Source organism: Alosa pseudoharengus, unplaced genomic scaffold, assembly GCF_046254945.1.
Source record: "Alosa pseudoharengus isolate Yale_2024_CS ecotype anadromous, Long Island Sound unplaced genomic scaffold, YU_APseudo_1.1 YU_APseudo_1.1_scf_1, whole genome shotgun sequence".
Taxonomy (NCBI): Eukaryota; Metazoa; Chordata; class Actinopteri; order Clupeiformes; family Clupeidae; genus Alosa; species Alosa pseudoharengus.
This window is the reverse complement of record NW_027468564.1, coordinates 56,881,223-56,904,712: the sequence shown is the minus strand read 5'-3', so window position 1 is coordinate 56,904,712 and position 23,490 is coordinate 56,881,223. Positions and strand designations below refer to the sequence as shown.

Genomic DNA, 23,490 nt, shown 5'->3' with positions numbered 1-23,490 from the left:
TTACACCAGCTCTGCCAAACAATGGACCACACCTCCACCTCTCTCTCCATGACCGTATAAGGCAGAAAGGACCCACCTGAGGGAAAGCAAACAGCGCCTATCTGTTTTGATCAGACTTGTCCGCCTGTATCCTCCACCAAATTCTGTAGTTCTGTATCATCCTCGTAATCTTGCTGGAATCCATGCTGTCTGTGCACTTGTATCTCTGCATCTCTGGTGTGAGCAGCAGGCATTGTGCCATCTGTAAGAATGTAAGTTGAACAATGTGACTTTTGAAACTGATAACACCCGACTTGAGAGATCCAAGCCATGGGCCAAATCATTTCCATGGGAGACGTTTCACAGCATTCCCCACAATCTCCCTTTGTCATCACCTGTGAAATACTTAAATTCTTTTAAAAAAAAATGTCAGTAGATTCATCAAGTGAAAAAGTGGCAAGTAGTTGTTGACAAAAGTCTCGTTGACAAAAGTCATTGGCACTGTGACAGTAAACTACATGTATTTATTCAGCATAAAAATGGTATTTCTCTCTCTTCTTATTTCCTACTCTGCATCACTTACTCCTCACCCCCCTTCGTTCCCTCATCCCTTTCGTGGAAATCACTGATGTCTGCAGGTACAGACAGCTCTAAACCACATTCCTAAGAATGTCTGTTCTTCTCTTTGCCTTCCTATTTTGGAGGCTTTCTCGTTAGACTGAATGACAGCAAATAAAACAAGCACAACAATAGTGTCATTGGTGTGGTTTTAGAAGTAGGCTTATGCCAATAGTATGACTATAGGCCTATTTAAATAGGCTATGCTTAATTTATTTCGATCACCGAAGCCAGAACGATAGCCTTGTTTTGAAGCATGGTCGAGAATACCTGCATGAAATCAGAGGAGGGACCAGCAAGAAATTTAGCTAGCAAGTTCTGAGAAAATGTGTGCTTGCTCGAGTCTGATTGACACCGACGCCAAAATACAGCCCTAAAAGTGGGCGTATCACAGCGCACATCCTCAGTAACCACGCCCGTACAGCTGAGCGACATGACAGGGTGAGCGGACAGAGAGGAAAGGGTGAAAAGAGGAAGACAAGCAAACATTACTATAGAAGGAAGCGGACCGAAACACGCGGTAACTTGACAAGGAAGTTACATGCAGCATTAAGGGAGCTGTCTTCTTGCAACACGGACACCCTTCGAGCGCCTGCAACCTAACAGGTGAGTGGTCAAGTTGTACCTGTTGGACTTCATACAAGTCCGTCCGAGTTCCGCTGCAACCTGTGCAGTATACTTCGACTTTTGGCTAGGCTGTAGCCTATTCGTGAAGGTAAAATGTTAGGCCTACTCCCTGACTGGGCAGCCCAGTGTCAAGAAATGTATCAGATATGTTTGAAAGGTTTTAATAAACTGAAGTGGAACCAAGCATCCATGTAATTAGCACCGCTAGTTTATGTTCATTTACGTTAAGGAACTACCTTAAGTTAGCAACGAGATGGAAGATCCTAGACCGCGTTTCGAAGAGTTTCATGTGAAACTAAAGACTATCGTAACCTAGTGTATGTTTATAGCCTGCCTGAACGAGGTAACTTCAATTGTATCCAATTTAGTGGTGTGTTTCCTGACTTCATACGCCTCGCCCTCCGCTGGTGTCTTTGGTTCTTAGCATGACGCCACACCGCGGCTGCCATTGCATTCCTTATCAAGTCCTATCATGATGTTGGCCAATCAAGCCATTCGAATGCTGCCAATGCAACTTCATGCGGATGCACCTGCTTTAAGCGAAAGGCATGATGGGCACACGCTCAGCCCTTTTGTTCTTACCTGTATTTTGCGTGTCTCAATAGTGAACTGTAATTAATGATGGCCCAAAACATTTTAAGGTTGCTTGACGTTGATGGGGTTTGATGTGTCATTATGTGCACACTCTTGACTTGCATCTGCCCTGCAGTTCTAACTGACTCTCTCGCACTGCACTCTCTCACTCACACGCCAACCTTTCAGTTCTCTCCACAAAGGAAGTCGCATCATTGTGCATGAAGGAACCACTGTCTATGGAAAGAACCTAACCCGCTGTTTTTTTTGTTTTGTTTTTTTTTTGTCCAAGACAACTTGAGCAGCAAATGTAGCTTGTAATAGGCTGACATTGGGAATTCTTGGTATTTCTTGTTGTGTCACTCCAGTGGTGTTGAAGTGGGCAGGGAGGTGGTGTTGTGTTGGGTGTGTGTGTGTGTGTGTGTGTGTTTATCTCTGGAGCATGTGCGAACATTAAGACCCTGATCCTGCACCGCTCTAGGAGTCAGCTCTTGCCTGTTCAGTTGGCAGCTGGGTTTAGAGCAGGGATTGAATGACAGCCAGCAGCAGGAGAGAATAGATGAGAGCGTGCCAGGGACGGACAGACAGACGGACGGACGGACCAACAGAGAGAGGGAGTGATAAGGAGGAGTGCGGTAAACGAGTGACTTAGCTGTTTGTAGCCAGAGCTGCTCTACTGTTCATGGATGTTGTATAAGAGGGTGTCCTCCATCCCTTGGTTTTATTCCCTCAGACACGCTTAATCCTACTGCACTGTTTTAACTTGTCCACCTGATAAGGTATGTATTATGTTGGCCTCCAAATAAGCTTCTAGGTTTGGCATGTATTTTGTGTGCTTATACATGTAGACAACAGTCTTTGCACAATAAGCTTAAGAGTAGAGTGGGATGGATTGTGTTACATTTGGTTACTGTACAGAAATACTCCCATCATATGCTAGTTTAGTTTTCTTGACTTTCTGTATTGGTGAAGTTGTTGGTGAGCTGAAGTAGTCAAGATAAGATATGCTCACACCAAAGAGGAATTTGCATGTATTCAGCAGAGGGTGAGTCAATAGCTTAATCTTATGAAGTAACATCCTCTCCTAGTGATCTGGATGTTGGCTCATCAGTTTACTGCAGGGTTGTGTCATGTGAATTTCAGCACAGTATTGCCTGCCATGATCAGAGAATGCGGAGTTGTCAGTCAGTTGTTGGTTGTGGTCTGACTTGCTGAAACTTCCTCACTAAGTACTCACACACCAGCAGAGCAGTAGCAGCACAGGATGCATCGTGTCACCCAATAAGGCCCTGAGATGAGGTGTTCAGAAACACGTTTGTTTCACCACTGCATTTACCTTTTGTTAGGTACTTTCCCCATGGCCCAGTATTTTGATGGTTTCTGTATTTGTTAGTCTCCTCCCCTTGGTTTGTCCTCACTTGTTCACAGGGCCTGTGTCTGAGTCCTTAATAAACTTAGAGGCAGGCGCTGATGCCCCCCCCCCCCCCTGCCTAATCCCTTTATCCCTCTCTGATGCACTCTCACTTGCCCCACTGCTAGCGTTCACCAGGAGCACTGGCACAAACAGCTGTAGGAAACACCAACAATAGTTAGGAATCACTGGGACGGATAACCTTTTTTCCCTTCATTGGTACAGTTTATACTGGACTAAAGAATTTGATGATTAACTTGACTGTTGATTTACTTCTCTGTGTTCCTCTCGCTAGTCATAAGAAGGTCAGTATTGTCTATTGAGGTCTGATGGGGTTGGCTACACAGGCGGATGTGACTGGGTCGGATGAGCAGTGGTTAGAACTAGAACAGAAGCATTAAGGGCGGGGTTTGGGGTGGGGTGTAGGGTTAGGGAGGAATTGGAGATGTCTGTAATGTGGCCTCTGCCTTTGAAGAGCAGAGAAGCAGCTGTATGTGTGTCAGCGGCGAGCCAAAGTTGGTGTTTGTGTTCAGCAGTACCAGCCATTAAGGGTGAGCAGATCATTCACTCTCAGGCTTAAGATTGTTGAAGCAGTATGGATGGAGAGAGAGAGATCCTCCACAGCTATCTGAGATTGATTAGCTTAGTCTGAGTCATTATGGTGAGTAGATAGGCAACCTGGAGTAATCTGCCCCAGATAAGGATGAGGGAGGGATGAGTGAGTGAGTCATGCCCCACCAACTGAGAAAGGAGATTGGAGCTCCTCTATTTCTCACTCGCATACTCCCAAAGAACACACACTGCCACACTGCCATGTTAAAAGTTGCAGTTGGAAACACATTCATGTTAAAGCTAGTTCATAAATGCATGTACTATTTTATATTTGGACTTGTATGTCCACACACCTGGTTTAAACGATAAGGTGGGTTCTCTGTCCCCTATGCTAAGCTGTTGACAAAATGCAAAGAATCTATACGGTTGGTTTAAAAATATAGGTCAATGGCCTTTTTCATTATTGTGATTCAAATCGATTATTCTATTTTTTTTTTAAATATTCTTAGCCTTTAACTATTAGCCTATAGGCCTACAATTGTGCAGACTTTACCATTTTTAACAGTGCAGGCTGTCTGAAGGGGATTGGATAAGGAGGCTGTTTGGTTTGGGTAGTGCTGGCTTCTGAGCGTAGGGTGTGGCACATAATGAAATTTGCTGCTTTGTCCAAACTTGCTCCTGCATTCCTGCCTCCAGTTGTGTTTTCTGCTCCACTTCAAAGGAGTGCGTGACTCCACCGTCTTCCCCCAGCGGAGACTACTGCTTTGGCCAAGCAGTTAAAATCTAAGATTACTCTGGCTTAGACTTACTAAACTTACTTAGACTAGGCCAGAAATATGGAAAGCTACTATGGATATTTCAATTTTCAATAAATCAATGTAAATGAAGTCTTTCATTTGTGTAGGTTCATCAGAAATGATCTTATCATCCAGTCAGACAATACAAATCAACAAATAATCAACAAAACTGGTATTGTGCAATCTGAAATAGTATCACATAACAAACAAAGCAAGAAAATCATTAACGCTATCAAGATTTAACGTTACCAAGAATTTACGTTTTTGAGAGAGACTGAAAAGGGGCAGAGGTGAAAGCACAGACCTGGAGTGAGGATTGGCCATGTGTGGAATTCCTTGAATAATTACTGGCTCAAACTGGTATGCACTCCTTGATGTGATGTGGGGATAACCAGAGGAGTGGAGAGGAGGTGGGGATGAGGTGGGGATAACCAGAGGAGAGGAGAGGAGGTGGGGATAACCAGAGGAGAGGAGGTGGGGATAACCTGTGGAGAAGAGTCTGTGTTGGGTTTGGTTGAGGGCCCCTGGGGGTCCAGGTGACCTGATGCTGGAGATATCATGTGCTCATGCAGAGGTGTGACCCTCTGACTAGTAGATCACCTGAGGCCAAACTGCTTTTAAACATTTTAACACCAGCACCCTTTTCCACATGGTTGCTTTTCTACTCGTACACATACAACTGGTGCAAACATGACTGATGAGAGGAATGAGAGGAATATCTTCTCAGGAGAAGATTTCATTCCAGCTTGTAAATCGTTAGTACACGATTCCCAATTTTTTAGGTTTTTTTGTGTGTTCATACCATAAATTCATAAATTGAGTTGTTTTCTACAATAGACGGTATACTAATGATATGACAAGAGTTTAGATTAAGTGATTTGAGTGACGCTTGCAAGTAATGAAATACTGTAGCTTTAACCAATCACTCCGAAAGGCTGCCCATGTATTGAGGTAATTGAAGGTTAAACCAGGTGTAGCCAGTCAAGGAAAATGAGTAATGGCTGACAGGTGTGTTGAAAGGCCTCAGACCCAGACCTCAGACCCAGTGGCACCCCTGTAAAAGTGTCCAGAGACTCATGCTGGGTAACGCTATGGGTAACGTGGGTACAAATCTAGAAGAGTCCTCTAACGACAGTCCCTCTCCACTCCTTATAGCAACCATGTCGAGTGCAGAGAAGTTTCTTTACGTCGACCGCAACTCGATCAACAACCCCCTGGACCAGGCCGACTGGGCTTCCAAGAAGCTGGTATGGGTGCCATCGGAGAGGACGGGCTTCGAGGCGGGCTCCATCAAGGAGGAGAAGGGGGACGAGTGTGTCGTGGAGCTCGCAGACTCGGGCAAGAAGATCAAGGTGAACAAGGATGACATCCAGAAGATGAACCCACCTAAATTCAGCAAGGTGGAGGACATGGCTGAGCTCACCTGTCTCAATGAGGCCTCTGTGCTGCACAACCTCAAGGACCGATACTACTCCGGCCTCATCTACGTGAGTATGACGCACAAGGTGGCCAGCTGAACACCGAGCATACATACACATGGCTCAACCAGTCATCAACATTGCAACTTTTTTAAATTTGGGATTTCCTGTCATCTTAACGCATTAGTCGACACTTCTGCTATCTGACAAAATAGTGTAATGCTGCTCAGGGCTGTGTTGTAATGTCGAGTCCTTTTGGTTTTGTATGTAAAAAAACAAACCAAAAAAATTAATGACCGCACACAGCAGTTGATGATACATTATCCAGAATACCTAGTGCTAGTTTGTTTTTGAGAATGTTGACCGGAATACCATTGCTCTGACCAGAATAAAGGGCTCATCATTGTCTCTGTCCTCAGACATACTCAGGGCTTTTCTGTGTGGTGATCAACCCCTACAAGCACTACCCCATCTACTCTGAGGAGATTGTGGACATGTACAAGGGCAAGAAGAGGCACGAGATGCCACCTCACATCTATGCCATCACAGATACGGCCTACAGGAGCATGATGCAGGGTGAGCATATACTGTATACAAACACGTGAACACACACACACCCCTGCAAAGATGCGGACAGTAGTGGTGCCTCTCGTACTTGTCGCACATAGTTGCATTCCATCTAACCCACAAGAGTGCGAAGAGGGGAGAATGGAAAGTCCATAAAAGGTTAATGTGTTCCACCTACAGTACACACTTCACTTACTAATCCAGCCATGTGGTTATTTGAACTTGAGCTGGTGCTAAATGAGTCATTACAGAGAATCATTAGGAGTCATGATTGATAGCTTTAGTAATGAAATCATAGCCCATATTAAGCCAAATGTCAAATGATAAATCAACTTTCTGTCTCATGAAAGGTTTATTTAAGTAAGACCATATTTTAGTCTACCTATATTCTCTCATTGTATATATTTCATTCATTTATATTATACCATGTAAAATTAACTGAGACTTTTACTTTAACTGAGGCATTTTAGATGAACAACCCATGTTTATGGATTATTCTAATGATTATTAACCTTTACTGTCCTTCTTTCCCTCAGATCGTGAGGACCAGTCCATCCTGTGCACGTAAGTTCAAGGCAAACTGAACTTTGATTGACTAGGAATCATTTTTGGATATGGGGGTGGGAGAAGTGTCTTGTGAGTTTATGAAGTGCAGTCTCAGTATATGTTCAAGGACAGTTTGGCCAATAAACAACTGCTGGGACTAGTCCAACTGCTGTATCTATACTGACAGTTTTTGCACACTTGTAAAAATAGTCACACAGGAAAGAGATGTCACTTCATAGGCAGCTCAGTTCTCATGCAGCATGTCTGTCATTTCATGATAGAATGTGGGAAATGCAAACTGGGCAAATTAGTTTTTTTTTCCCCTCATCTCTATTCTCTCTGTCTCTATCAGGGGTGAGTCCGGTGCTGGAAAGACTGAGAACACAAAGAAGGTCATACAGTACCTGGCTCATGTTGCATCATCATTCAAGATCAAGAAAGACCCGGTCAGTCCACTGAGCCTTCTAGAATAATTTCCCTTTAGAACATGTTTATCCCTTTCACTTGAACGTCTCCATGAACGTCTACCACCTGCTTCACCTGAGCCCATCTTGGCTTCTGTTATTCCTGGGTCTTCACCCACGGTCCTCCCTCTTGTGGACTTGCCACAGATCGTTCGTTCCTCTATTTGGTCTTGTGTTTCTTGCAAGGGGTGCTGCAGGCATTCCTTTCAAGCCCAGGCCTGTTCTCCCTGTGTGTGTGTGTGCCTGTGTCTGTGTGTGCCTGTGTGTGTGTGTGTGCCTGTGTGTGTGTGTGCCTGTGTGTGTGTGTGCCTGTGTGTGTGTGTGCCTGTGTGTGTGCCTGTGTGTGTGCCTGTGTGTGTGTGACTGTGTGGGTGCCTGTGTGTGTGTGCCTGTGTTGGTGCCTGTGTGCATACCCTTTAAAGAACCAGATGTATGTAAATAAATATTTTTCTAGTGAAACCCTCTCTCCAGCAGGAGGATATGTTCTATCATGCACTTGTCAGAGTGCACAATGAAAGCCGTGTTGCCTAGCAGGGGGGGGGATGACTCACCCATCAGAGCGGTCAAGTTACATCACTACCTAGTGGTTGACGTTGTTTCTCTGTTTCTGTCTCCTTTGCAGAGCAGTGCGGTCCTGTCTCATGTGAGTTGCCTTCCTCCGCCCAGGTTCCTCAGTTTGGGCACTTCCTTAAAACCAAACGGCTTGCTAACATCCGCTAACTTCTGCTAACTCCTCTACTGCTTGTTACCCTGATAACTGCAGCAGGTTCTGTGCTCTCTGTGCCGTCACAAACACAAGTTTGTCTAGACTCTGGCTTCTTGCTCGTCCCCACTAACTGCCTTCATGTAATATATTTCTTATTATTTATGGCTCATTTACCTGTTCATGTTATGCACTGAAATTGGTATTCACAAGAGAAAAAGAAAACATTTCCAGCTAGCAAGCTCTTTTGTGTCTCTTTGATTGCCCTGTAATTGTGCTTGGTACTGAGTTGTGGAACCTCTCTATGACTTCTCTGCTGTACTCCCTTGTTGGGGGGGATCTGTGTCTATGGAGAAGGGGATGGAATATGTGCTTGTGGTCCTCTGCTTCTGTCTTGCAGCATAATCTTGAACTTAAGCTTTAAGAACTGTTTCACTTTGCCACCACTAACACAAGGTGTGTGGGTGTGGCACAAGTGCCCTATGACTGCTGTGCTTCCCCCCCCCCCCCCCCCCCCCATATCTTTTGTAGTTTAAAGCCTCATTTGATCTGATACAAGCTACAGCAAAACACACTGTGTAATCACTCAGATCTGCTTGACAACTGTGACCTTTAAACCAACAAGCGTCATATCTGTATAATGAACATACTCGGCAAGCCGAGGCAGGCTTGTTCTCCTAACCTATTTCCTGTTCCAGAGAGGAAGACGCTCAATGCTTTTGTTAGATTCTGGTGGTAAAGTTAGAAAGAGCAGCCCGTCTTGTAAATCATATTTGACACTGTACATTCTACTATTTAAGCTTCTATAACACACAATGCTCTGGCCATTAAATAGTCTTAGTGCTTCTATAACACACAATGCTCTGGCCATTAAATAGCCTTAGTTGCTGAAATGGCCTTAAATCAAACAAACAAACAAACACACTGTACATTCTACAACAGTATCCATGTAGCCTGGCTAAGACCAGACTGCCTCTCAATTCTCAATTAAGATTGAAATGGGTCTGGAAACCCTTCATTCACTTCCGATTTCCAAGGGACGTGACTAGCATTGAAATTTAACTTAAAATGGAACACGCTTACCTAGTCTTTTTGGAAGTCTAGCAAACACATCTTTCTAGTAAACAAAGGTTTTAAATGCAGTTTACTCGGCTCTGAAGAAAATACATGACCATATTGTATAATACTGGTCACCAGCACAGCCGATTGGTTGAGTTTAACAGCGCTGCTAACTGCTACTTCTGTCTTATCGTTTAAAGCCTGCTCAATGCTGGATAAGTGGTTGTGATTGGTTCCTAGGTTTGTCTCCAGACAGACCTGCAGACCAAATTCAAATTTGCTAACAGGTTCCTCTGGGTTCACCCAGGCTAGTATCCATGCTAAATACAGTATGTGCAAACTCTTGTTCTCTAAATAGGGAGAGCTGGAGAAGCAGCTGCTGCAGGCCAACCCCATCCTGGAGGCCTTTGGTAACGCCAAGACGGTCAAGAACGACAATTCCTCTAGATTTGTAAGATTATTTCCTCATGTATTTTAAGTAATTGCTAAAATAAGGCTTTTTCAACTAAAATTAAATTCTCACTTGAATCATTTTTCTGTTTCACAGGGGAAGTTCATCAGGATCAACTTTGATGTGAATGGCTATATTGTTGGGGCCAATATTGAAACTTGTATCCTTTATGAGTTCATACTTCTATGTCTTTTTGGGCCAGCATTTTTAGTGTTTGAGCTGCAGTGAAACTGCAATAAAATTACCTGTATTTTACAGTAGTTGTAGCTTTATTAGTGAATATCATTTGAAGTTTTGTCTTTCCTTAACTAATGATCCTGACTAGATCTTCTTGAGAAATCTCGTGCCATTAGACAAGCCAAAGAGGAAAGGTCATTCCATTTCTTCTACTACATGCTGGCCGGGGCAGGGGATAAACATCGCAGTAAGTCTTTGTGGAACCCCCAAGTAGTACAGTCATAATGGTGATTGGTGTCACATCAATTAGCATAATGAGCATAATGTCATGCAGTAATGAGTACAAATATCAATCAAAATTATTTAAAGGAAAAAGGTGCCGTGTTTGATTCGCGTCTTTATATTTGATTAATTTTCTTTATAGCTGAGTTGTGTCTAGAGGACCACAGCAAGTACCGCTTCTTGTCCAACGGCAACGTGACGATCCCAGGCCAGCAGGACAGGGACATGTTTGTGGAGACTGTTGAAGCCTTCAAGATCATGAGCGTTCCAGAGGAGGAACAGACAGGTGAGCTAGTGCCCTTCAGACGTGCGTGTGTGTGTGTGTGTGTGTGTGTGTGGCCTGCTGTAATGTTGAACTGGTATGCCTCCCTCCCCAAGGTCTGATGAAGGTGGTGTCTGCTGTCCTACAGCTGGGTAATATGTCCTTCAAAAAGGAGCGCAACTCTGACCAGGCTTCCATGCCTGATGATACTGGTAATTTCATTTAATACAATGAGTAAAACAATTCCATACGGTTCCAAGGTTTATTTATTCTTCTAATACTTCTCTTAAATGCTCCCATCTTTCCCTTAGCTGCACAGAAGGTTTGCCACCTCTTTGGCATCAATGTGACGGACTTCAGCCGTGCCATCCTATCACCCCGCATCAAGGTGGGCCGTGACTACGTGCAGAAGGCTCAGACGCAGGAGCAGGCCGAGTTCGCCATCGAGGCCCTGGCCAAGGCCACCTATGAGCGGATGTTCCGCTGGCTGGTCATGCGCATCAACAAAGCCCTGGACAAGACCAAACGCCAGGGGGCCTCTTTCATCGGGATCCTTGACATTGCTGGATTTGAGATCTTTGAGGTATGGAAAGCACAAGGCTTTTATGTTTTTGACCTTCATGGTTGCTGGTGATAACCATGCACTACCAAAAAAGTGTCTGGTTCCCTATTTCATTTTGATTATGGTGGTTATTGGTCGACTTTATTTTGTGGAAGTTCATTTTCGACTTTGCTCTATCTCGCCCCTCTTTTACAGCTAAACTCCTTCGAGCAACTCTGCATTAACTTCACCAACGAGAAGCTTCAGCAGCTGTTCAACCACACCATGTTCATCCTGGAGCAGGAAGAGTACCAGAGGGAGGGCATCGAGTGGAGCTTCATCGACTTCGGCCTGGATCTGCAGCCCTGCATTGACCTCATCGAGAGGCCTGTACGTCATCACAGCGTTGATACTGATCAACCAAACCCATTCTCCTTCTGCATAAACACTTCCTCCTCTCTGTTTTCATACTCTCTTCCTCTTTTTGGATTCTTGATAAATGCTCTCAGCCTTATCTAAGCTTTCTGTGCACTGTACAGTTGCTCATTCAGTGTCTTCCCCTCTAGTCTGGTCCTCCAGGTATCTTGGCCCTGCTGGACGAGGAGTGCTGGTTCCCCAAAGCCACAGACAAGACATTTGTGGATAAGGTGTGTCAGGAGTTGGGTGACCACCCCAAGTTCCACAAGCCGAAGAAGCTGAAGGATGATGCGGACTTCTGTGTTACTCACTATGCTGGAAGGGTACCTACTGTTCTAGCATTCCACATACAAATGTTATTTCCACATTCAACATTGTGCTGCAGCAGCCTTCGGTTCTTGCATTACAGTGATCTATGCATTACGCACAGACCTATATATAAAACCTTAGAGAAAAATATGTGATTGCTTGTGTAATAATGATGCATGAAAAAAGTGGCAACTATCAAGTGTCCAAGGGTTTCCATTCAGCTCATTTGCGTATTTTAAGTGTATTTATGAAATTTTGGCTAAATAAAATCACACCTCACATCTGTGTTTCCATCCACTGAGTTGTGTGAATTACAAATGGATCAAAGGAAGAATTGTGAATAGCTGTAGGACTCGAAACAGAAAAGTCGTCAGGGCAGTGTTGGGGCAGGGCAGTACAAAGGGCATAGGGCAGGTCGTAAAATTGTGCTTGCAAACTCATTTGCACCTGAATCACTGTATACCTTATGCTAATTGCAAGTGAATCCACCCTAGCGAATCACTTTTCTATTCACCTTACACCAAACAACTTTGAGAAGATTTGGGAAAGATTCTTTAAAGATTGTAGTCTTCTAACTAATGCCCCCCATTCAAGCTTTACTCGAAAGACTTTCAAGAAAATCTTTCAAGAATTTTTCCCAAATCTTTTCAAAGTTGTTTGGTGTAAGGAATTTCAAGTGTTTCCAGTCCTAATTTCCTGTTTGAATGGTTAAAATGTAGGGGGCCTTTAAGACCAAGTGTTTAATCCTATTCCTTTGTTTTTAAGGTGGACTATAAAGCAAAAGAGTGGCTGATGAAGAACATGGATCCTCTGAATGACAATGTGGTGTCTCTGCTCAACCAGTCCTCTGACAAGTTTGTGTCTGAACTGTGGAAAGATGGTGAGTATGGACATTCAGGAGTTAGAATTAAAAAATGCACTGTGCTTGTAGTTAGGTAAGGGTTTCAAATCAAATAAATGAAAACGTCTTTGTCATGATTGAAGGTTACTGTGACCAAGAGTGGGGGGGTTGATCTTTTCTTTTTTATCTCCTACGTTGCAGTGGATCGTATTGTTGGACTTGATAAAGTGGCTGGAATGGACTCTATGCCTGGGGCCTTCAAGACACGTAAGGGTATGTTCCGCACTGTTGGCCAGCTTTATAAGGAGCAGCTCGGCAACCTGATGACCACTCTGAGGAACACCAACCCCAACTTTGTCCGCTGTATCATCCCCAACCACGAGAAGAAGGTGTGAATTTCAGTAAAATGGCAAAGTCTGAAAACGACGGGGTGATTTATTTAAAATGATAATCCTGATGTTAACTGTTTCACTCAGGCTGGTAAACTGGAGCCTGGGCTGGTCTTGGATCAGTTGAGGTGCAACGGTGTCTTGGAGGGCATCCGTATTTGCAGACAGGGTTTCCCCAATCGAATCGTCTTCCAGGAGTTCAGACAGAGGTAGGGTTTAGTCCCCTTACTACTGCTCCTCTTGTACCATCACACCCCTCTCTCACAGATTGAGCACTCCCCAAGGCAGAAGCATTTTCGGTATTCTGACCTGTTCTGATCCTCTCACTTCCAGGTATGAGATCCTCACTCCCAGTGCAATTCCCAAAGGGTTCATGGATGGCAAACAAGCTTGTGTCCTCATGGTGAGGCCTGTTTTTATTTATTTATTTATTTATTTATTTATTTATTTATTGATTTTTATCGATAATTTTTTTTTTTTCTGACCAGTATTTAAGGACATACTTACTGCCTTCGCTTGTTTACATCTTCTGGTGTCTCCATTCTTGTCTGTCAGGTCAAAGCCCTGGAGCTGGACCCCAACCTCTTTAGGATCGGCCAGAGCAAAGTGTTCTTCCGTGCTGGAGTCCTGGCCCACCTGGAGGAAGAGCGGGACCTGAAGATCACCGATGTCATCATCAGCTTCCAGGCCTGGTGCAGGGGCTATGTTGCACGCAAGTACGCAGGAACTATGTAGTGCTGGTTAGAAATTCACTGTTTACATTTAAAAATGTGTGTTTTATTTTATTAATAACCTGAACATTTCTCCATCAGAGCTTTTGCTAAGAGGCAGCAGCAGCTAACTGCTATGAGGGTGATCCAGAGGAACTGTTCCGCCTACCTCAAACTCAAGAACTGGCAGTGGTGGAGACTCTTCACCAAGGTGACGTCCAGTCAGCATTTCTTTGTTTTAAACTTTCTTTGTTTTAAAAGTTCTCTCTCTCTGTGGTGAAGTGTGAGAAGGTAAGACGTATGACGTATTAAGACTCTTGGCTCCCTGGTCACCTTGCAGGTGAAGCCGCTGCTGCAGGTCACCAGGCAGGAGGAGGAGATGTTTGCCAAAGAGGAGGAGCTGGTCAAGGTCAAGGAGATGCAGCTGCAGGCCGAGCAGCAGCTCCAGGACTTTGAGAGCAAGCAGCAGCAGGTACAGCACTCCATCCACTACTGTCCACTACATCACCCTGCACTGAGGGGAGTGTTTATTAAATATGGATGAGGCTTGTGTCAAACTTCATCTGATCGACCAGTTTCCCATACATGAATTAAACCTAGTCAAAGAGTTTCTGTAGTTTTCTTTTAGTGTAGGACTGCGTTTCCCTGTATGGAGAAGCTACTGTAGATATAAAAATGACGAGCCATAGATGATATTCCGGTTTGTTCATTTCAACTTTAACGTGCCTTGCTCTAATCCATCATCCCCTGGTCGTCTCTCCCTGCAGCTGATGTCTGAGAAGCTGGCCCTGCAGGAGCAGCTGCAGGCCGAGATGGAGCTCTGTGCAGAGGCTGAGGAGGTGCGGGGGCGCCTGACGGCCAGGCAGCAGGAGCTGGAGGGGATCCTCCACGACCTCGAGTCTCGTGTGGAGGAGGAGGAGGAGCACGTTGCCCAGATGCAATCTGAGAAGAAGAAGATGCAGCAGAACATCTCGGTCAGTTGGACTGATGTTTAACAGTCAGATTGATGTGTGAATGATTCTGTAGAGAGGATGGCTCAGATGTTTTCCTGTATTTGCTTTCTTGGTAAACGGTATAAAGTTATATACTGTACATATAACCAGTATTACACTTGCATGACTTTAACGTCATGTCTATATGCAATGAGTTATTTGTCATCGCCCAGCATTTTTTGACCTCCAGTGCATTACTCTCTGAAGGGAAAGGGTGAGAGCTGTCTAAATCACTCTTCCCCTGATCCATCAGAATTCCTCAGATTATTGCTAAGGACTCTCATTAGATGGTAATGTTCAAGAGGATGGCTGTTTTTGGAGATGGCTGAGGAGTTGTGCAGGTACCAGAGATGTCCATCTCACTCTCCCTCCCCTTTCTGTCGCTGACCTGCAGGAGCTGGAGCAGCAGCTGGACCAGGAGGAGGCCGCCAGGCAGAAGCTGCAGCTGGAGAAGGTCACCATGGACGCCAAGCTGAAGAAGATTGAAGAGGATGTCATGCTGCTGGACGATCAAAACAACAAGCTCAACAAGGTTGGTCAAAAATGTCTAGGTACTCCGATGGCTATGGAATGGAATGATTGAATGCTTTTCAATTTTGATACATGAAAATGGATCGGCTACCATTTTTAGGTATAATTCTTCTAAAAAGACTACCAGTAATCACTACCAGTACCAGTAATCTTGCGTGATTGATTGCAATTGTCAAATGCCTAACCCCTGTGTGTGCACTTCGTGTTGTCAGGAGAAGAAACAGATGGAGGAGAGGATCTCTGAGTTCACGGCCATCCTGGCAGAAGAGGAGGAGAAGTCCAAGAGTCTGCAGAAGCTCAAGAACAAACACGAGGCCATGCTCACCGACTTGGAAGGTGAGCTGAGCTGGGAAGATTTGTGAAGATGGTGGCCTGTTGGGTATTGTAACTTGTGAGTCCTGTGTGCGTAACTGTGGGCTGTCCTGTGTGCGTAACTGTGGGCTGTCCTGTGTGCGTAACTGTGGGCTGTCCTGTGTGCGTAACTGTGGGCTGTCCTGTGTGCGTAACTCTTGTTTGCCAGACCGCCTGCGTAAGGAGGAGAAGCAGCGGCAGGAGCTGGAGAAGAACCGGCGCAAGCTGGAGGGCGACTCCCATGAGCTCAGCGACCAGCTCGCTGAGCTGCATGCCCAGATCGCCGAACTCCGCGCTCAGCTGGCCAAGAAGGAGGAGGAGCTTCTGGCCGCTTTAGCCAGGTGAGTCATTGACACAGGGGGGTCACCCCCCCCCCCCCCCCTTTCTACCTGTAAAGCACTTGAACTTTGAAATAATAATTTTTTTCCACCTATAAAATAAAACTACTTGTTGAATTGTGTTGTTTGGGTTATTTATTTGAGGAGGATGCCAGAAGTATTTGTGCTCCACACACATGTTCATCTGATTTGATTGCTTTCTCTCTCTCTCTCCCTCTCCCTCTCCCTCTCCCTCTCCCTCTCCCTCTCCCTCTCCCTCTCCCTCTCCAGGATTGAGGAGGAGGCTGCCCTGAAGAACTCTGCACAGAAGAAGATCCGGGAGCTGGAGGCTCAGCTGTCTGAGCTGCAGGAGGACCTGGAGCTGGAGAAGGGGGCGCGTGGCAAGGCCGAGAAACACAGGCGCGACCTGGCCGAGGAGCTGGAGGCCCTCAAGACCGAGCTGGAGGACACGCTGGACACCACTGTTGCCCAGCAGGAGCTCAGGTAACCTGATCAGGATCTTGTACGCTGCGTTCAATATTTATACAAATCGATCAACTTAAAGTGGCTCATGGATATTCTGAATACACACATCAGCGTTCTAGAGTGTGCCGGTGGTTCTTTGCACCACTACCATTTATTTCTATCTACGTTTCAGAGCTAAGCGAGAGTCTGAGGTAACTGAGCTCAAGAAGACTCTGGAGGATGAGGCCAAGTCCCATGAGCTGATGCTGGCTGAAGTGCGCCAGAAGCACAACCAGGCATTCGAAGAGCTCAACGAACAGCTCGAACAGGCTAAACGGGTGAGCACTGGCTGGCAAACGGCAACCACCATGTATGCTGTGACTTGTTAACCAGTTACCACAAGCAGTGCTAACATAATCAGCACTTTGACATCAGGGCTACTCCACTCACACAGTAGACACTTCATATGTGTGTTTTTCTAACCAATTTCAGTCATTCAACAAAGCATGTATGAAATTGGTCAACATGCCGAGCAACACTATAAATATGACTCCCTGTTGTCCTCACTCCAACAGAACAAGGTGTCAATGGAGAAAATGAAGCAGTCCCTGGAGAGTGAGCGCAATGAGCTGCAGATCGAGCTGAAGTCTCTGTCTGACGGCAAGAACGACTCGGAGCACCGCAGGAAGAAGGCCGAGTCCCAGGTGCAAGAGCTCCAAATTAAACACACGGAGAGCGAGAAGCAGAGGCAAGAGCTGGCCAGCAGGGTGGCCAAGATGCAGGTGAGCAGACAGATGTGTTCATTCAGAGACACAAAGGATACCAGTTACGTATGTCTGTAGAAATCTCCTTATACACCATCCTCATCCTTTCTATGCCATTAATCCCCCCCACCCCAAATCTTCCTAGGCTGAGTTGGAGCATGTAAACAGCTCACTGACTGAAGTGGAGAGTAAGTCCATTAAAGCCTCCAAGGACTGTTCTTCTTTGGAGTCCCAGCTTCAGGATGTGCAGGTACTGCATGAACCACAAACACTCCACATGGCCATTTACTTGCATTCATATATAACTGGAGGCGACTGTTGATTTTTGTTCAATTAACATTATTGCAAAATTGGTCCAAGAACATGGATCAAGTTTAACAGACCCGTTCTGTCTGATCTGACTGATTAAAACCTGTAATCTGTAACTGTCAGTACTTTAATTTGCTCAATTTTGAGTACACCATGTTTTATATACATGATTTGCCTCTGATTCAGTCCATTTGTCTTCTACAACACCTGATATTCTACAATGTTTCCTTTCCTCTGTCTCGTCCTCTTGTGACACTCCAGGAGCTCCTTGAAGAGGAGACACGACAGAAACTGTCTCTGTCCTCCAAGCTGAGGCAGCTGGAGGACGAGCAGAGCAACCTGCGGGAGATGCTTGAGGAAGAGGAGGAGGCCAAGAAGAACGTGGAGAAGCAGCTGCACACCGCACAGGCCCAGGTGAGTCAAGGAGCTGGAGCCACACAGACACAGACACAGACCTCTCCTGCCATCACACTAATCTGGTACTGCTACTTCTCCTTGTTTTCCCCCTCCACTCCACCGGTCCCCTCCTGTAGATGGCTGAGGTGAAGAAGAAGGTGGAGCAGGAGGCTCTGTCCTTGGAGGGTGCGGAGGAGAGCAAGAAGCGCCTGCATCGCGAGATGGAAGCCATCATGCTGCAGATGGATGAGAAGAACTCGGCCTACGACAAGCTGGAGAAGACCAGGACCCGGCTGCAGCAGGAGCTGGACGACATGCTAGTGGACCAGGACCACCTGCGCCAGATCGTCACCAACCTGGAGAAGAAGCAGAGGAAGTTTGACCAGGTATGTTTCAGTGGCTAGACCCTCAGTGGTAGACAACCGGTGTAGAAATAAACGACATGGCTCTGTTCTGAAACTCACTTCACTATTCCTTATCCCAGATCTTGCTACAGACAATTGTCAATAGTTTGTTGTTAATAGCTGAATGCCCTCCAGGCATCAGCAGTCTTGATGTCGCACAGAATGTAGAAGATGCCTTATTCCTGTGTAGATGCTGGCAGAGGAGAAGACCATCTCCAGTAAGTATGCTGAGGAGCGCGACCGAGCCGAGGCTGAGGCTCGCGAGAAGGAGTCCCGGGCGCTGACCCTCACCCGGGAGCTGGAGACCATGACCGACCAGAAGGACGACCTCGACCGTGCCAACAAGATGCTCAAAGCTGAGATGGAGAACTTGGTGTCCTCAAAGGACGATGTTGGCAAGAGTGTAAGGCTACGTCCCATCACGTCAGATCATTTTGTATCTATATTTCAGTATTCGCCATAGCACATTTTATTCCGTAATGCTACAATCATTTACGAGTAAGGGATGGTAGATTTGGAAGGGGATTTTCACGCAACTGCCCCCCCCCCCCCCCTTCTCTGAAGATCCATGAGCTGGAGCGTGCCAAGAGATCGATGGAGCAGCAGCTTCTGGAGATGAAGACTCAGGTGGAGGAGCTGGAGGATGAGTTGCAGCTCACAGAGGATGCCAAGCTGCGCCTGGAGGTCAACATGCAGGCCATGAAGGCCCAGTTTGACCGGGACCTGCTGGGCAGAGACGAGATGGGAGAGGACAAGAGGAAGCAGCTGATGAAACAGGTGTGTGTGTGGTACTGGTAGTCAAACGCTGTGCAGCAATTCCATCCAGTGGCAATAGTGTTTTTATCCAGTTAAGTTCACATACCCTGGCAGAATTTGTAAAATGTGTACCATTCTTTGAGGAAACATGAGTGAACGAACACAAGTGGCCAAACACTTAACTTTTTTTTATGGGATTTAAATTAAACCAGAAGGCATCACAGAATAGTGCAATCATTAAACAAAAATGACAATGATATCTCCGTTCAAATGTTTACATACCCTTATTTCTTAATACTGGGTATTGTCTCCTTTAGCATCAAGGATGGCTTTCAAGGATGGATTGATATCGTTGTGGATGTGTACCTTTTTATGTTCTCAGATGGTAGAGATGTCCATTCTTCTTGACAAAAAGCCTCCAGGTCCCGTACATTCTTGGGTTGTCTCGCATGAACTGCTTGTTTGAGAGCTCCCCAGACTGCATTCATCTAGCCAACAATTTTGAAAAAAATCCCTAAAATTCCCTTTGTAGCTCACACCCCCCTAAAACATCAGAGATTCACCTCTGTTACACAGCAGGGATGGTGCACTTTTGTCATAGGCATTGACCCTTGACTCTTCTCCAAACGTGACCACACAGTTCAATTTCGGTCCCATCACTCTAAATGACTTTGTTCCTTTTGATATTTGTCTAGGTGCTGGTTTTCATATTGTAAGCATGCTGTTTTGTGGCATTGGCAGAGTAATGACCATTTGGGTGATTTCAGTTATCACTATTATTTAAATACAGCACATAAGATTATGTGATCAATGGCTTCACCAGCAGAGGGGTTTTTTGCATGATCAGTCATATTTTCTAAAAACTGGCCAATATTTCACCAGGGTATTTAAACGTATGAGCACAATTGAATATTGAAATAATTTGGAATGCAGGCCTTGATTTATCCCTTATGTGATACCAGTGTACCATATAGTCCAAAAACATAGTGTTGTGTTTTGTGTGTGTGAGGATGTTGCAGAATAAACAGGCATAACGTTGAACCCCTCTCCCGTGCACCTCCAGGTGAAGGAGATGGAACTGGAGCTGGAGGACGAGCGCAAGCAGCGCACTCTGGCCATGGCTGCCCGCAAGAAGATGGAGCTCGACCTGTCCGACCTGGAGGCTCAAATCGACATGGCCAACAGGGCTCGAGACGAGGCCCAGAAACTCCTCAGGAAGCTGCAGGTAAGGAGCACTACAAAGCTCAAAGTTCGACATCTGGGCCTCGTGCTACAAGGGCATGTGTGCTCACTAGCCAGTGTGGTGCCTACTTAACACCCGTGTCTGCCCTCTAACCCCTCCAGGCCCAAATGAAGGACCAGTTGCGGGAGTTTGACGAGATGCGGATGTCCAGGGATGAAGCCCTCAACGAGGCCAAAGAGAACGAGCGCAAGATCAAAAGCATGGAGGCTGAGAACTTTCAGTTCCAAGAGGTTTGTAGTCTTCCAACTATCTGCATTTACTATTAGTCCTGAACCCCAGTTATTCAAATGTGTTTATCTGAAAAGCAATCAAGAATGGTGTATACATAGTAAAGCTACAAGTAAGTTAAATAATGTATGAATAACCAGAATTCATGTGTTCACATGTAATTGTTCATAGTATGATGTTGATGTGTTGGATTTGAAATGTTCATTTCCCCCTCTCTCCTTAGGATCTCGCCACAGCTGAACGGGCCAGGAGACAGATGCAGACTGAGCGAGATGAGCTGCAGGATGAGATCACCAACCAGACTAGCAAGAAGTGAGAGACGTGTGTGTGTGTGTGTGTGTGTGTGTGTGTGTGTGTGTGTGTGTGTGTGTGTGTGTGTGTGTGTGTGTGTGTGTGTGTGTGTGTGTGTGTGTGTGTGTGTGTGTGTGTGTGTGTGTGTGTGTGTGTGTGTGTGTGTGTGTGGCGCGCTGACATTCTCCTCTCCTGTTGGCAGCTCTCAGCTGAATGATGAGAAGAGGAAGCTGGAAGCCCGCATTGCCCAGCTTGAGGAAGAGCTGGAGGAGGAGAACCTTAACAATGAGCTGGTCAACGATCGAATGAGGAAGGCCAATCTGCAGGTCAGAAGATGGAATGGTTTTTGATCAGCACAAGTTGAAGTATTTCTAGTTAGAAGATGTAGTCTGCTAGTGATGTGTACTCACGGCCCCTGTTCTCCACAGTGCGACCAGCTGACCACCGAGCTCTCAGCAGAGCGCAGTAACTGCCAGGTCCTGGAGGGCTCACGCTCCCAAATGGACCGCCAGAACAAGGAGCTGAAACTGAAACTACAGGAGATGGAGGACACGGTCAGGTCCAAATACAAGTCCACCATCACCTCCCTGGAGGCCAAGATCGCGGCGCTTGAAGAGCAGCTGGACACTGAAACTAGGTAAGATCACTTGGACTCCAAGTGACACAAGGTACGTGTGTGTGTGCGTTTTGAGCTGATGCATTAAAGGGGGAGACGATCAATAGTGTGAAACTTTTGAAACTCTCTGTGAACTGATGTTGAGGGCATGATTTTTGAGGACTGACATGCTTTGTGTAGCACAATAGTTTATGGAGTAATGTTGTTTGTTTATGTCAATGGTTTCTTTTTTCCCCCTCCCAACTCCAGAGAAAGACAGCAGGCCTCTAAACTGGTGCGGCGCACAGAGAAGAGGCTGAAGGAAGCCATTTTACAGATTGATGATGAGAGACGCAACACAGACCAACACAAAGATCAGGTCAGCACTCTGGCATGGCTAGGGTATAAATGAAACGTTAGCTTTGCAATAACTGTTCCTTGAGGCCTGCATATATGCATGTTGCAGTTCACTGAGAACCTCTTGTTGGCCTTCATCCTTTAGGCCGAAAAGCTGAATGTCCGCATGCGCCAGCTGAAGAGACAGCTTGAGGAGGCCGAGGAGGAGTCGACACGAGCCAATGCCTTCCGCAGAAAGCTGCAAAGAGAACTGGACGAAGCCACGGAGTCTGCAGACCTCATGAACCGTGAAGTCAGCTCTCTAAAGGGCAAACTCCGGTATGTCTTGGAATATTGAAGTGTACCTATACCCCCAACTCTGAGTCCAACTCCACCCAAAGGCAAAAGAGTGGTCAAGGTGTTGAGTTTACTAGGCTTGAGTTTATGAACAGTATATCATGAAGTGGAGAGGTCCCAAGCGGTCAACGTTTTATCTACACTGACCTTAGATGATTTTGTGTTGCATCACGCTACAGTCAAATTATGTTTTTTTTAATTCTATTCTGTAGGGCACATGACTGCATTGTGTCCATTCCACAACTTGCTTCAGTGGGTGACATGTAGAATATTGTGTTATCTGAATTGGTTGACAAGATATACGGTCACCTATCTTCAAATTGTATATTCGTCCATGTCCAATGTATTTTGGCCTGAGAGTAGCTACTAGTTACAGTATGGTTTGACTTGACAAAGCTATCATACTTGTATTATGTTATTGCATGAGTAAGTATATCCAATTAAAATCCACTGTGTTTGCTTCCAGGCGTGGGGACTACTCTGTCAATGTGAGAAGGCTTGTTGGTCGTACAGGCATGGATGGCAGCGATGACGAGACGGAGGTGAAGAGTGAGAACCCTGAGCCCACACCGGAGTGAGCACCACCCTCACCCGCCCGCCACCCCTCACCCCCACCACTGCTCAGATGATTGGAATTGCTTACCTCACCTATCCAATCTTACGCTCCCGCCTTAATTGTCACGTGCTTGAAATGAAAATGCCATCTGGGACCTGCTTTTACATGTAATCATGTCTTGACTTACGTGCAGTGTAAAGACCAGTGAACAGCAATACACAATGTTTATACACAAGCAATACACAATGTTTATAAATGGAACATATAAGCACTCAGGATTTTGGTGAAATTAACATATAAGAGATTTATTCAAATAACTGCAGTTTATTCACTTTTAGCTCTTTCTGTTTTGTTTTTTTTAATCAGTATTTTTTTCTACTTTACTTGAATACCTTTAAAGTACCTACATTCCTGTGCACATTTAGTTCTCTTGGGATGTTACCACTTCTACAGCTTACCACAGTTGTCTTTCTACCTCTTGTTTTTAGAGGCTTGTTGCAACTGAATCTTACTGTACACGTTTTTTTGAAGACTTAATAAATTACAAAATGCTGTTTACAAAGTCTCACCAAAATCAACAGTTCACACTGAAATGGTCATATTTGTTAATGCTGTTTAAGGTGGGAACTGCTGTCTTGTACCGCCTTAAAAACAATCTCCATTTCTGAACGGGCTCATTTTTTCCCTTGCGTTTTTGTCTTTCTGTTAAAGATATTTGGGTGATGATGCCACTAGGGGTTAAATATAAATGTATGCTTGCAATTAATCCATTTTAAACATTTATAGTTTGCTTACTGTAACCAATACATTGTATCTACTGTTGGTCCATTTAATGTTTATTTGCATTTCAATAAAGTTTATGGTATAACTTGCTTGAAGGGTATTCCATTATTCAACAATTCAACA

General features: G+C 45.3%; 1 protein-coding gene across 1 annotated transcript; it reads left to right on the top strand.

Moving 5' to 3' along the window:
• Positions 1 to 1,047: 1,047 nt before the first annotated feature.
• myh9a (myosin, heavy chain 9a, non-muscle) lies at positions 1,048 to 23,456 on the top strand. Its single transcript, XM_076294558.1, has 41 exons — positions 1,048 to 1,203; positions 5,713 to 6,044; positions 6,395 to 6,551; positions 7,079 to 7,106; positions 7,441 to 7,534; positions 8,175 to 8,195; positions 9,673 to 9,765; positions 9,862 to 9,925; positions 10,091 to 10,189; positions 10,367 to 10,510; positions 10,603 to 10,698; positions 10,798 to 11,069; positions 11,244 to 11,417; positions 11,594 to 11,767; positions 12,519 to 12,633; positions 12,796 to 12,983; positions 13,071 to 13,192; positions 13,317 to 13,386; positions 13,539 to 13,699; positions 13,796 to 13,904; positions 14,034 to 14,165; positions 14,461 to 14,667; positions 15,080 to 15,217; positions 15,429 to 15,552; positions 15,737 to 15,908; positions 16,176 to 16,388; positions 16,543 to 16,687; positions 16,925 to 17,131; positions 17,259 to 17,363; positions 17,684 to 17,836; positions 17,956 to 18,204; positions 18,413 to 18,625; positions 18,787 to 18,999; positions 20,042 to 20,203; positions 20,323 to 20,451; positions 20,673 to 20,761; positions 20,943 to 21,066; positions 21,169 to 21,377; positions 21,606 to 21,714; positions 21,838 to 22,010; positions 22,495 to 23,456. Exons 2-41 carry the CDS (start codon positions 5,718 to 5,720, stop codon positions 22,604 to 22,606), a joined length of 5,886 nt encoding a protein of 1,961 aa, XP_076150673.1. The 5' UTR covers positions 1,048 to 1,203; positions 5,713 to 5,717; the 3' UTR covers positions 22,607 to 23,456.
• Positions 23,457 to 23,490: the final 34 nt, after the last annotated feature.

What these genes read in the sequence shown, in the direction of transcription:
- myh9a (XM_076294558.1), top strand. Translation starts at nt 5,718, where the DNA reads ATGTCGAGTGCAGAGAAGTTTCTTTACGTCGACCGCAACTCGATCAAC. An exon ending in AGGGGCTATGTTGCACGCAA is followed by an intron (nt 13,700 to 13,795) that starts GTACGCAGGAAC and finishes TTTCTCCATCAG; the next exon opens with AGCTTTTGCTAAGAGGCAGC. An exon ending in TGCACACCGCACAGGCCCAG is followed by an intron (nt 17,837 to 17,955) that starts GTGAGTCAAGGA and finishes CCCCTCCTGTAG; the next exon opens with ATGGCTGAGGTGAAGAAGAA.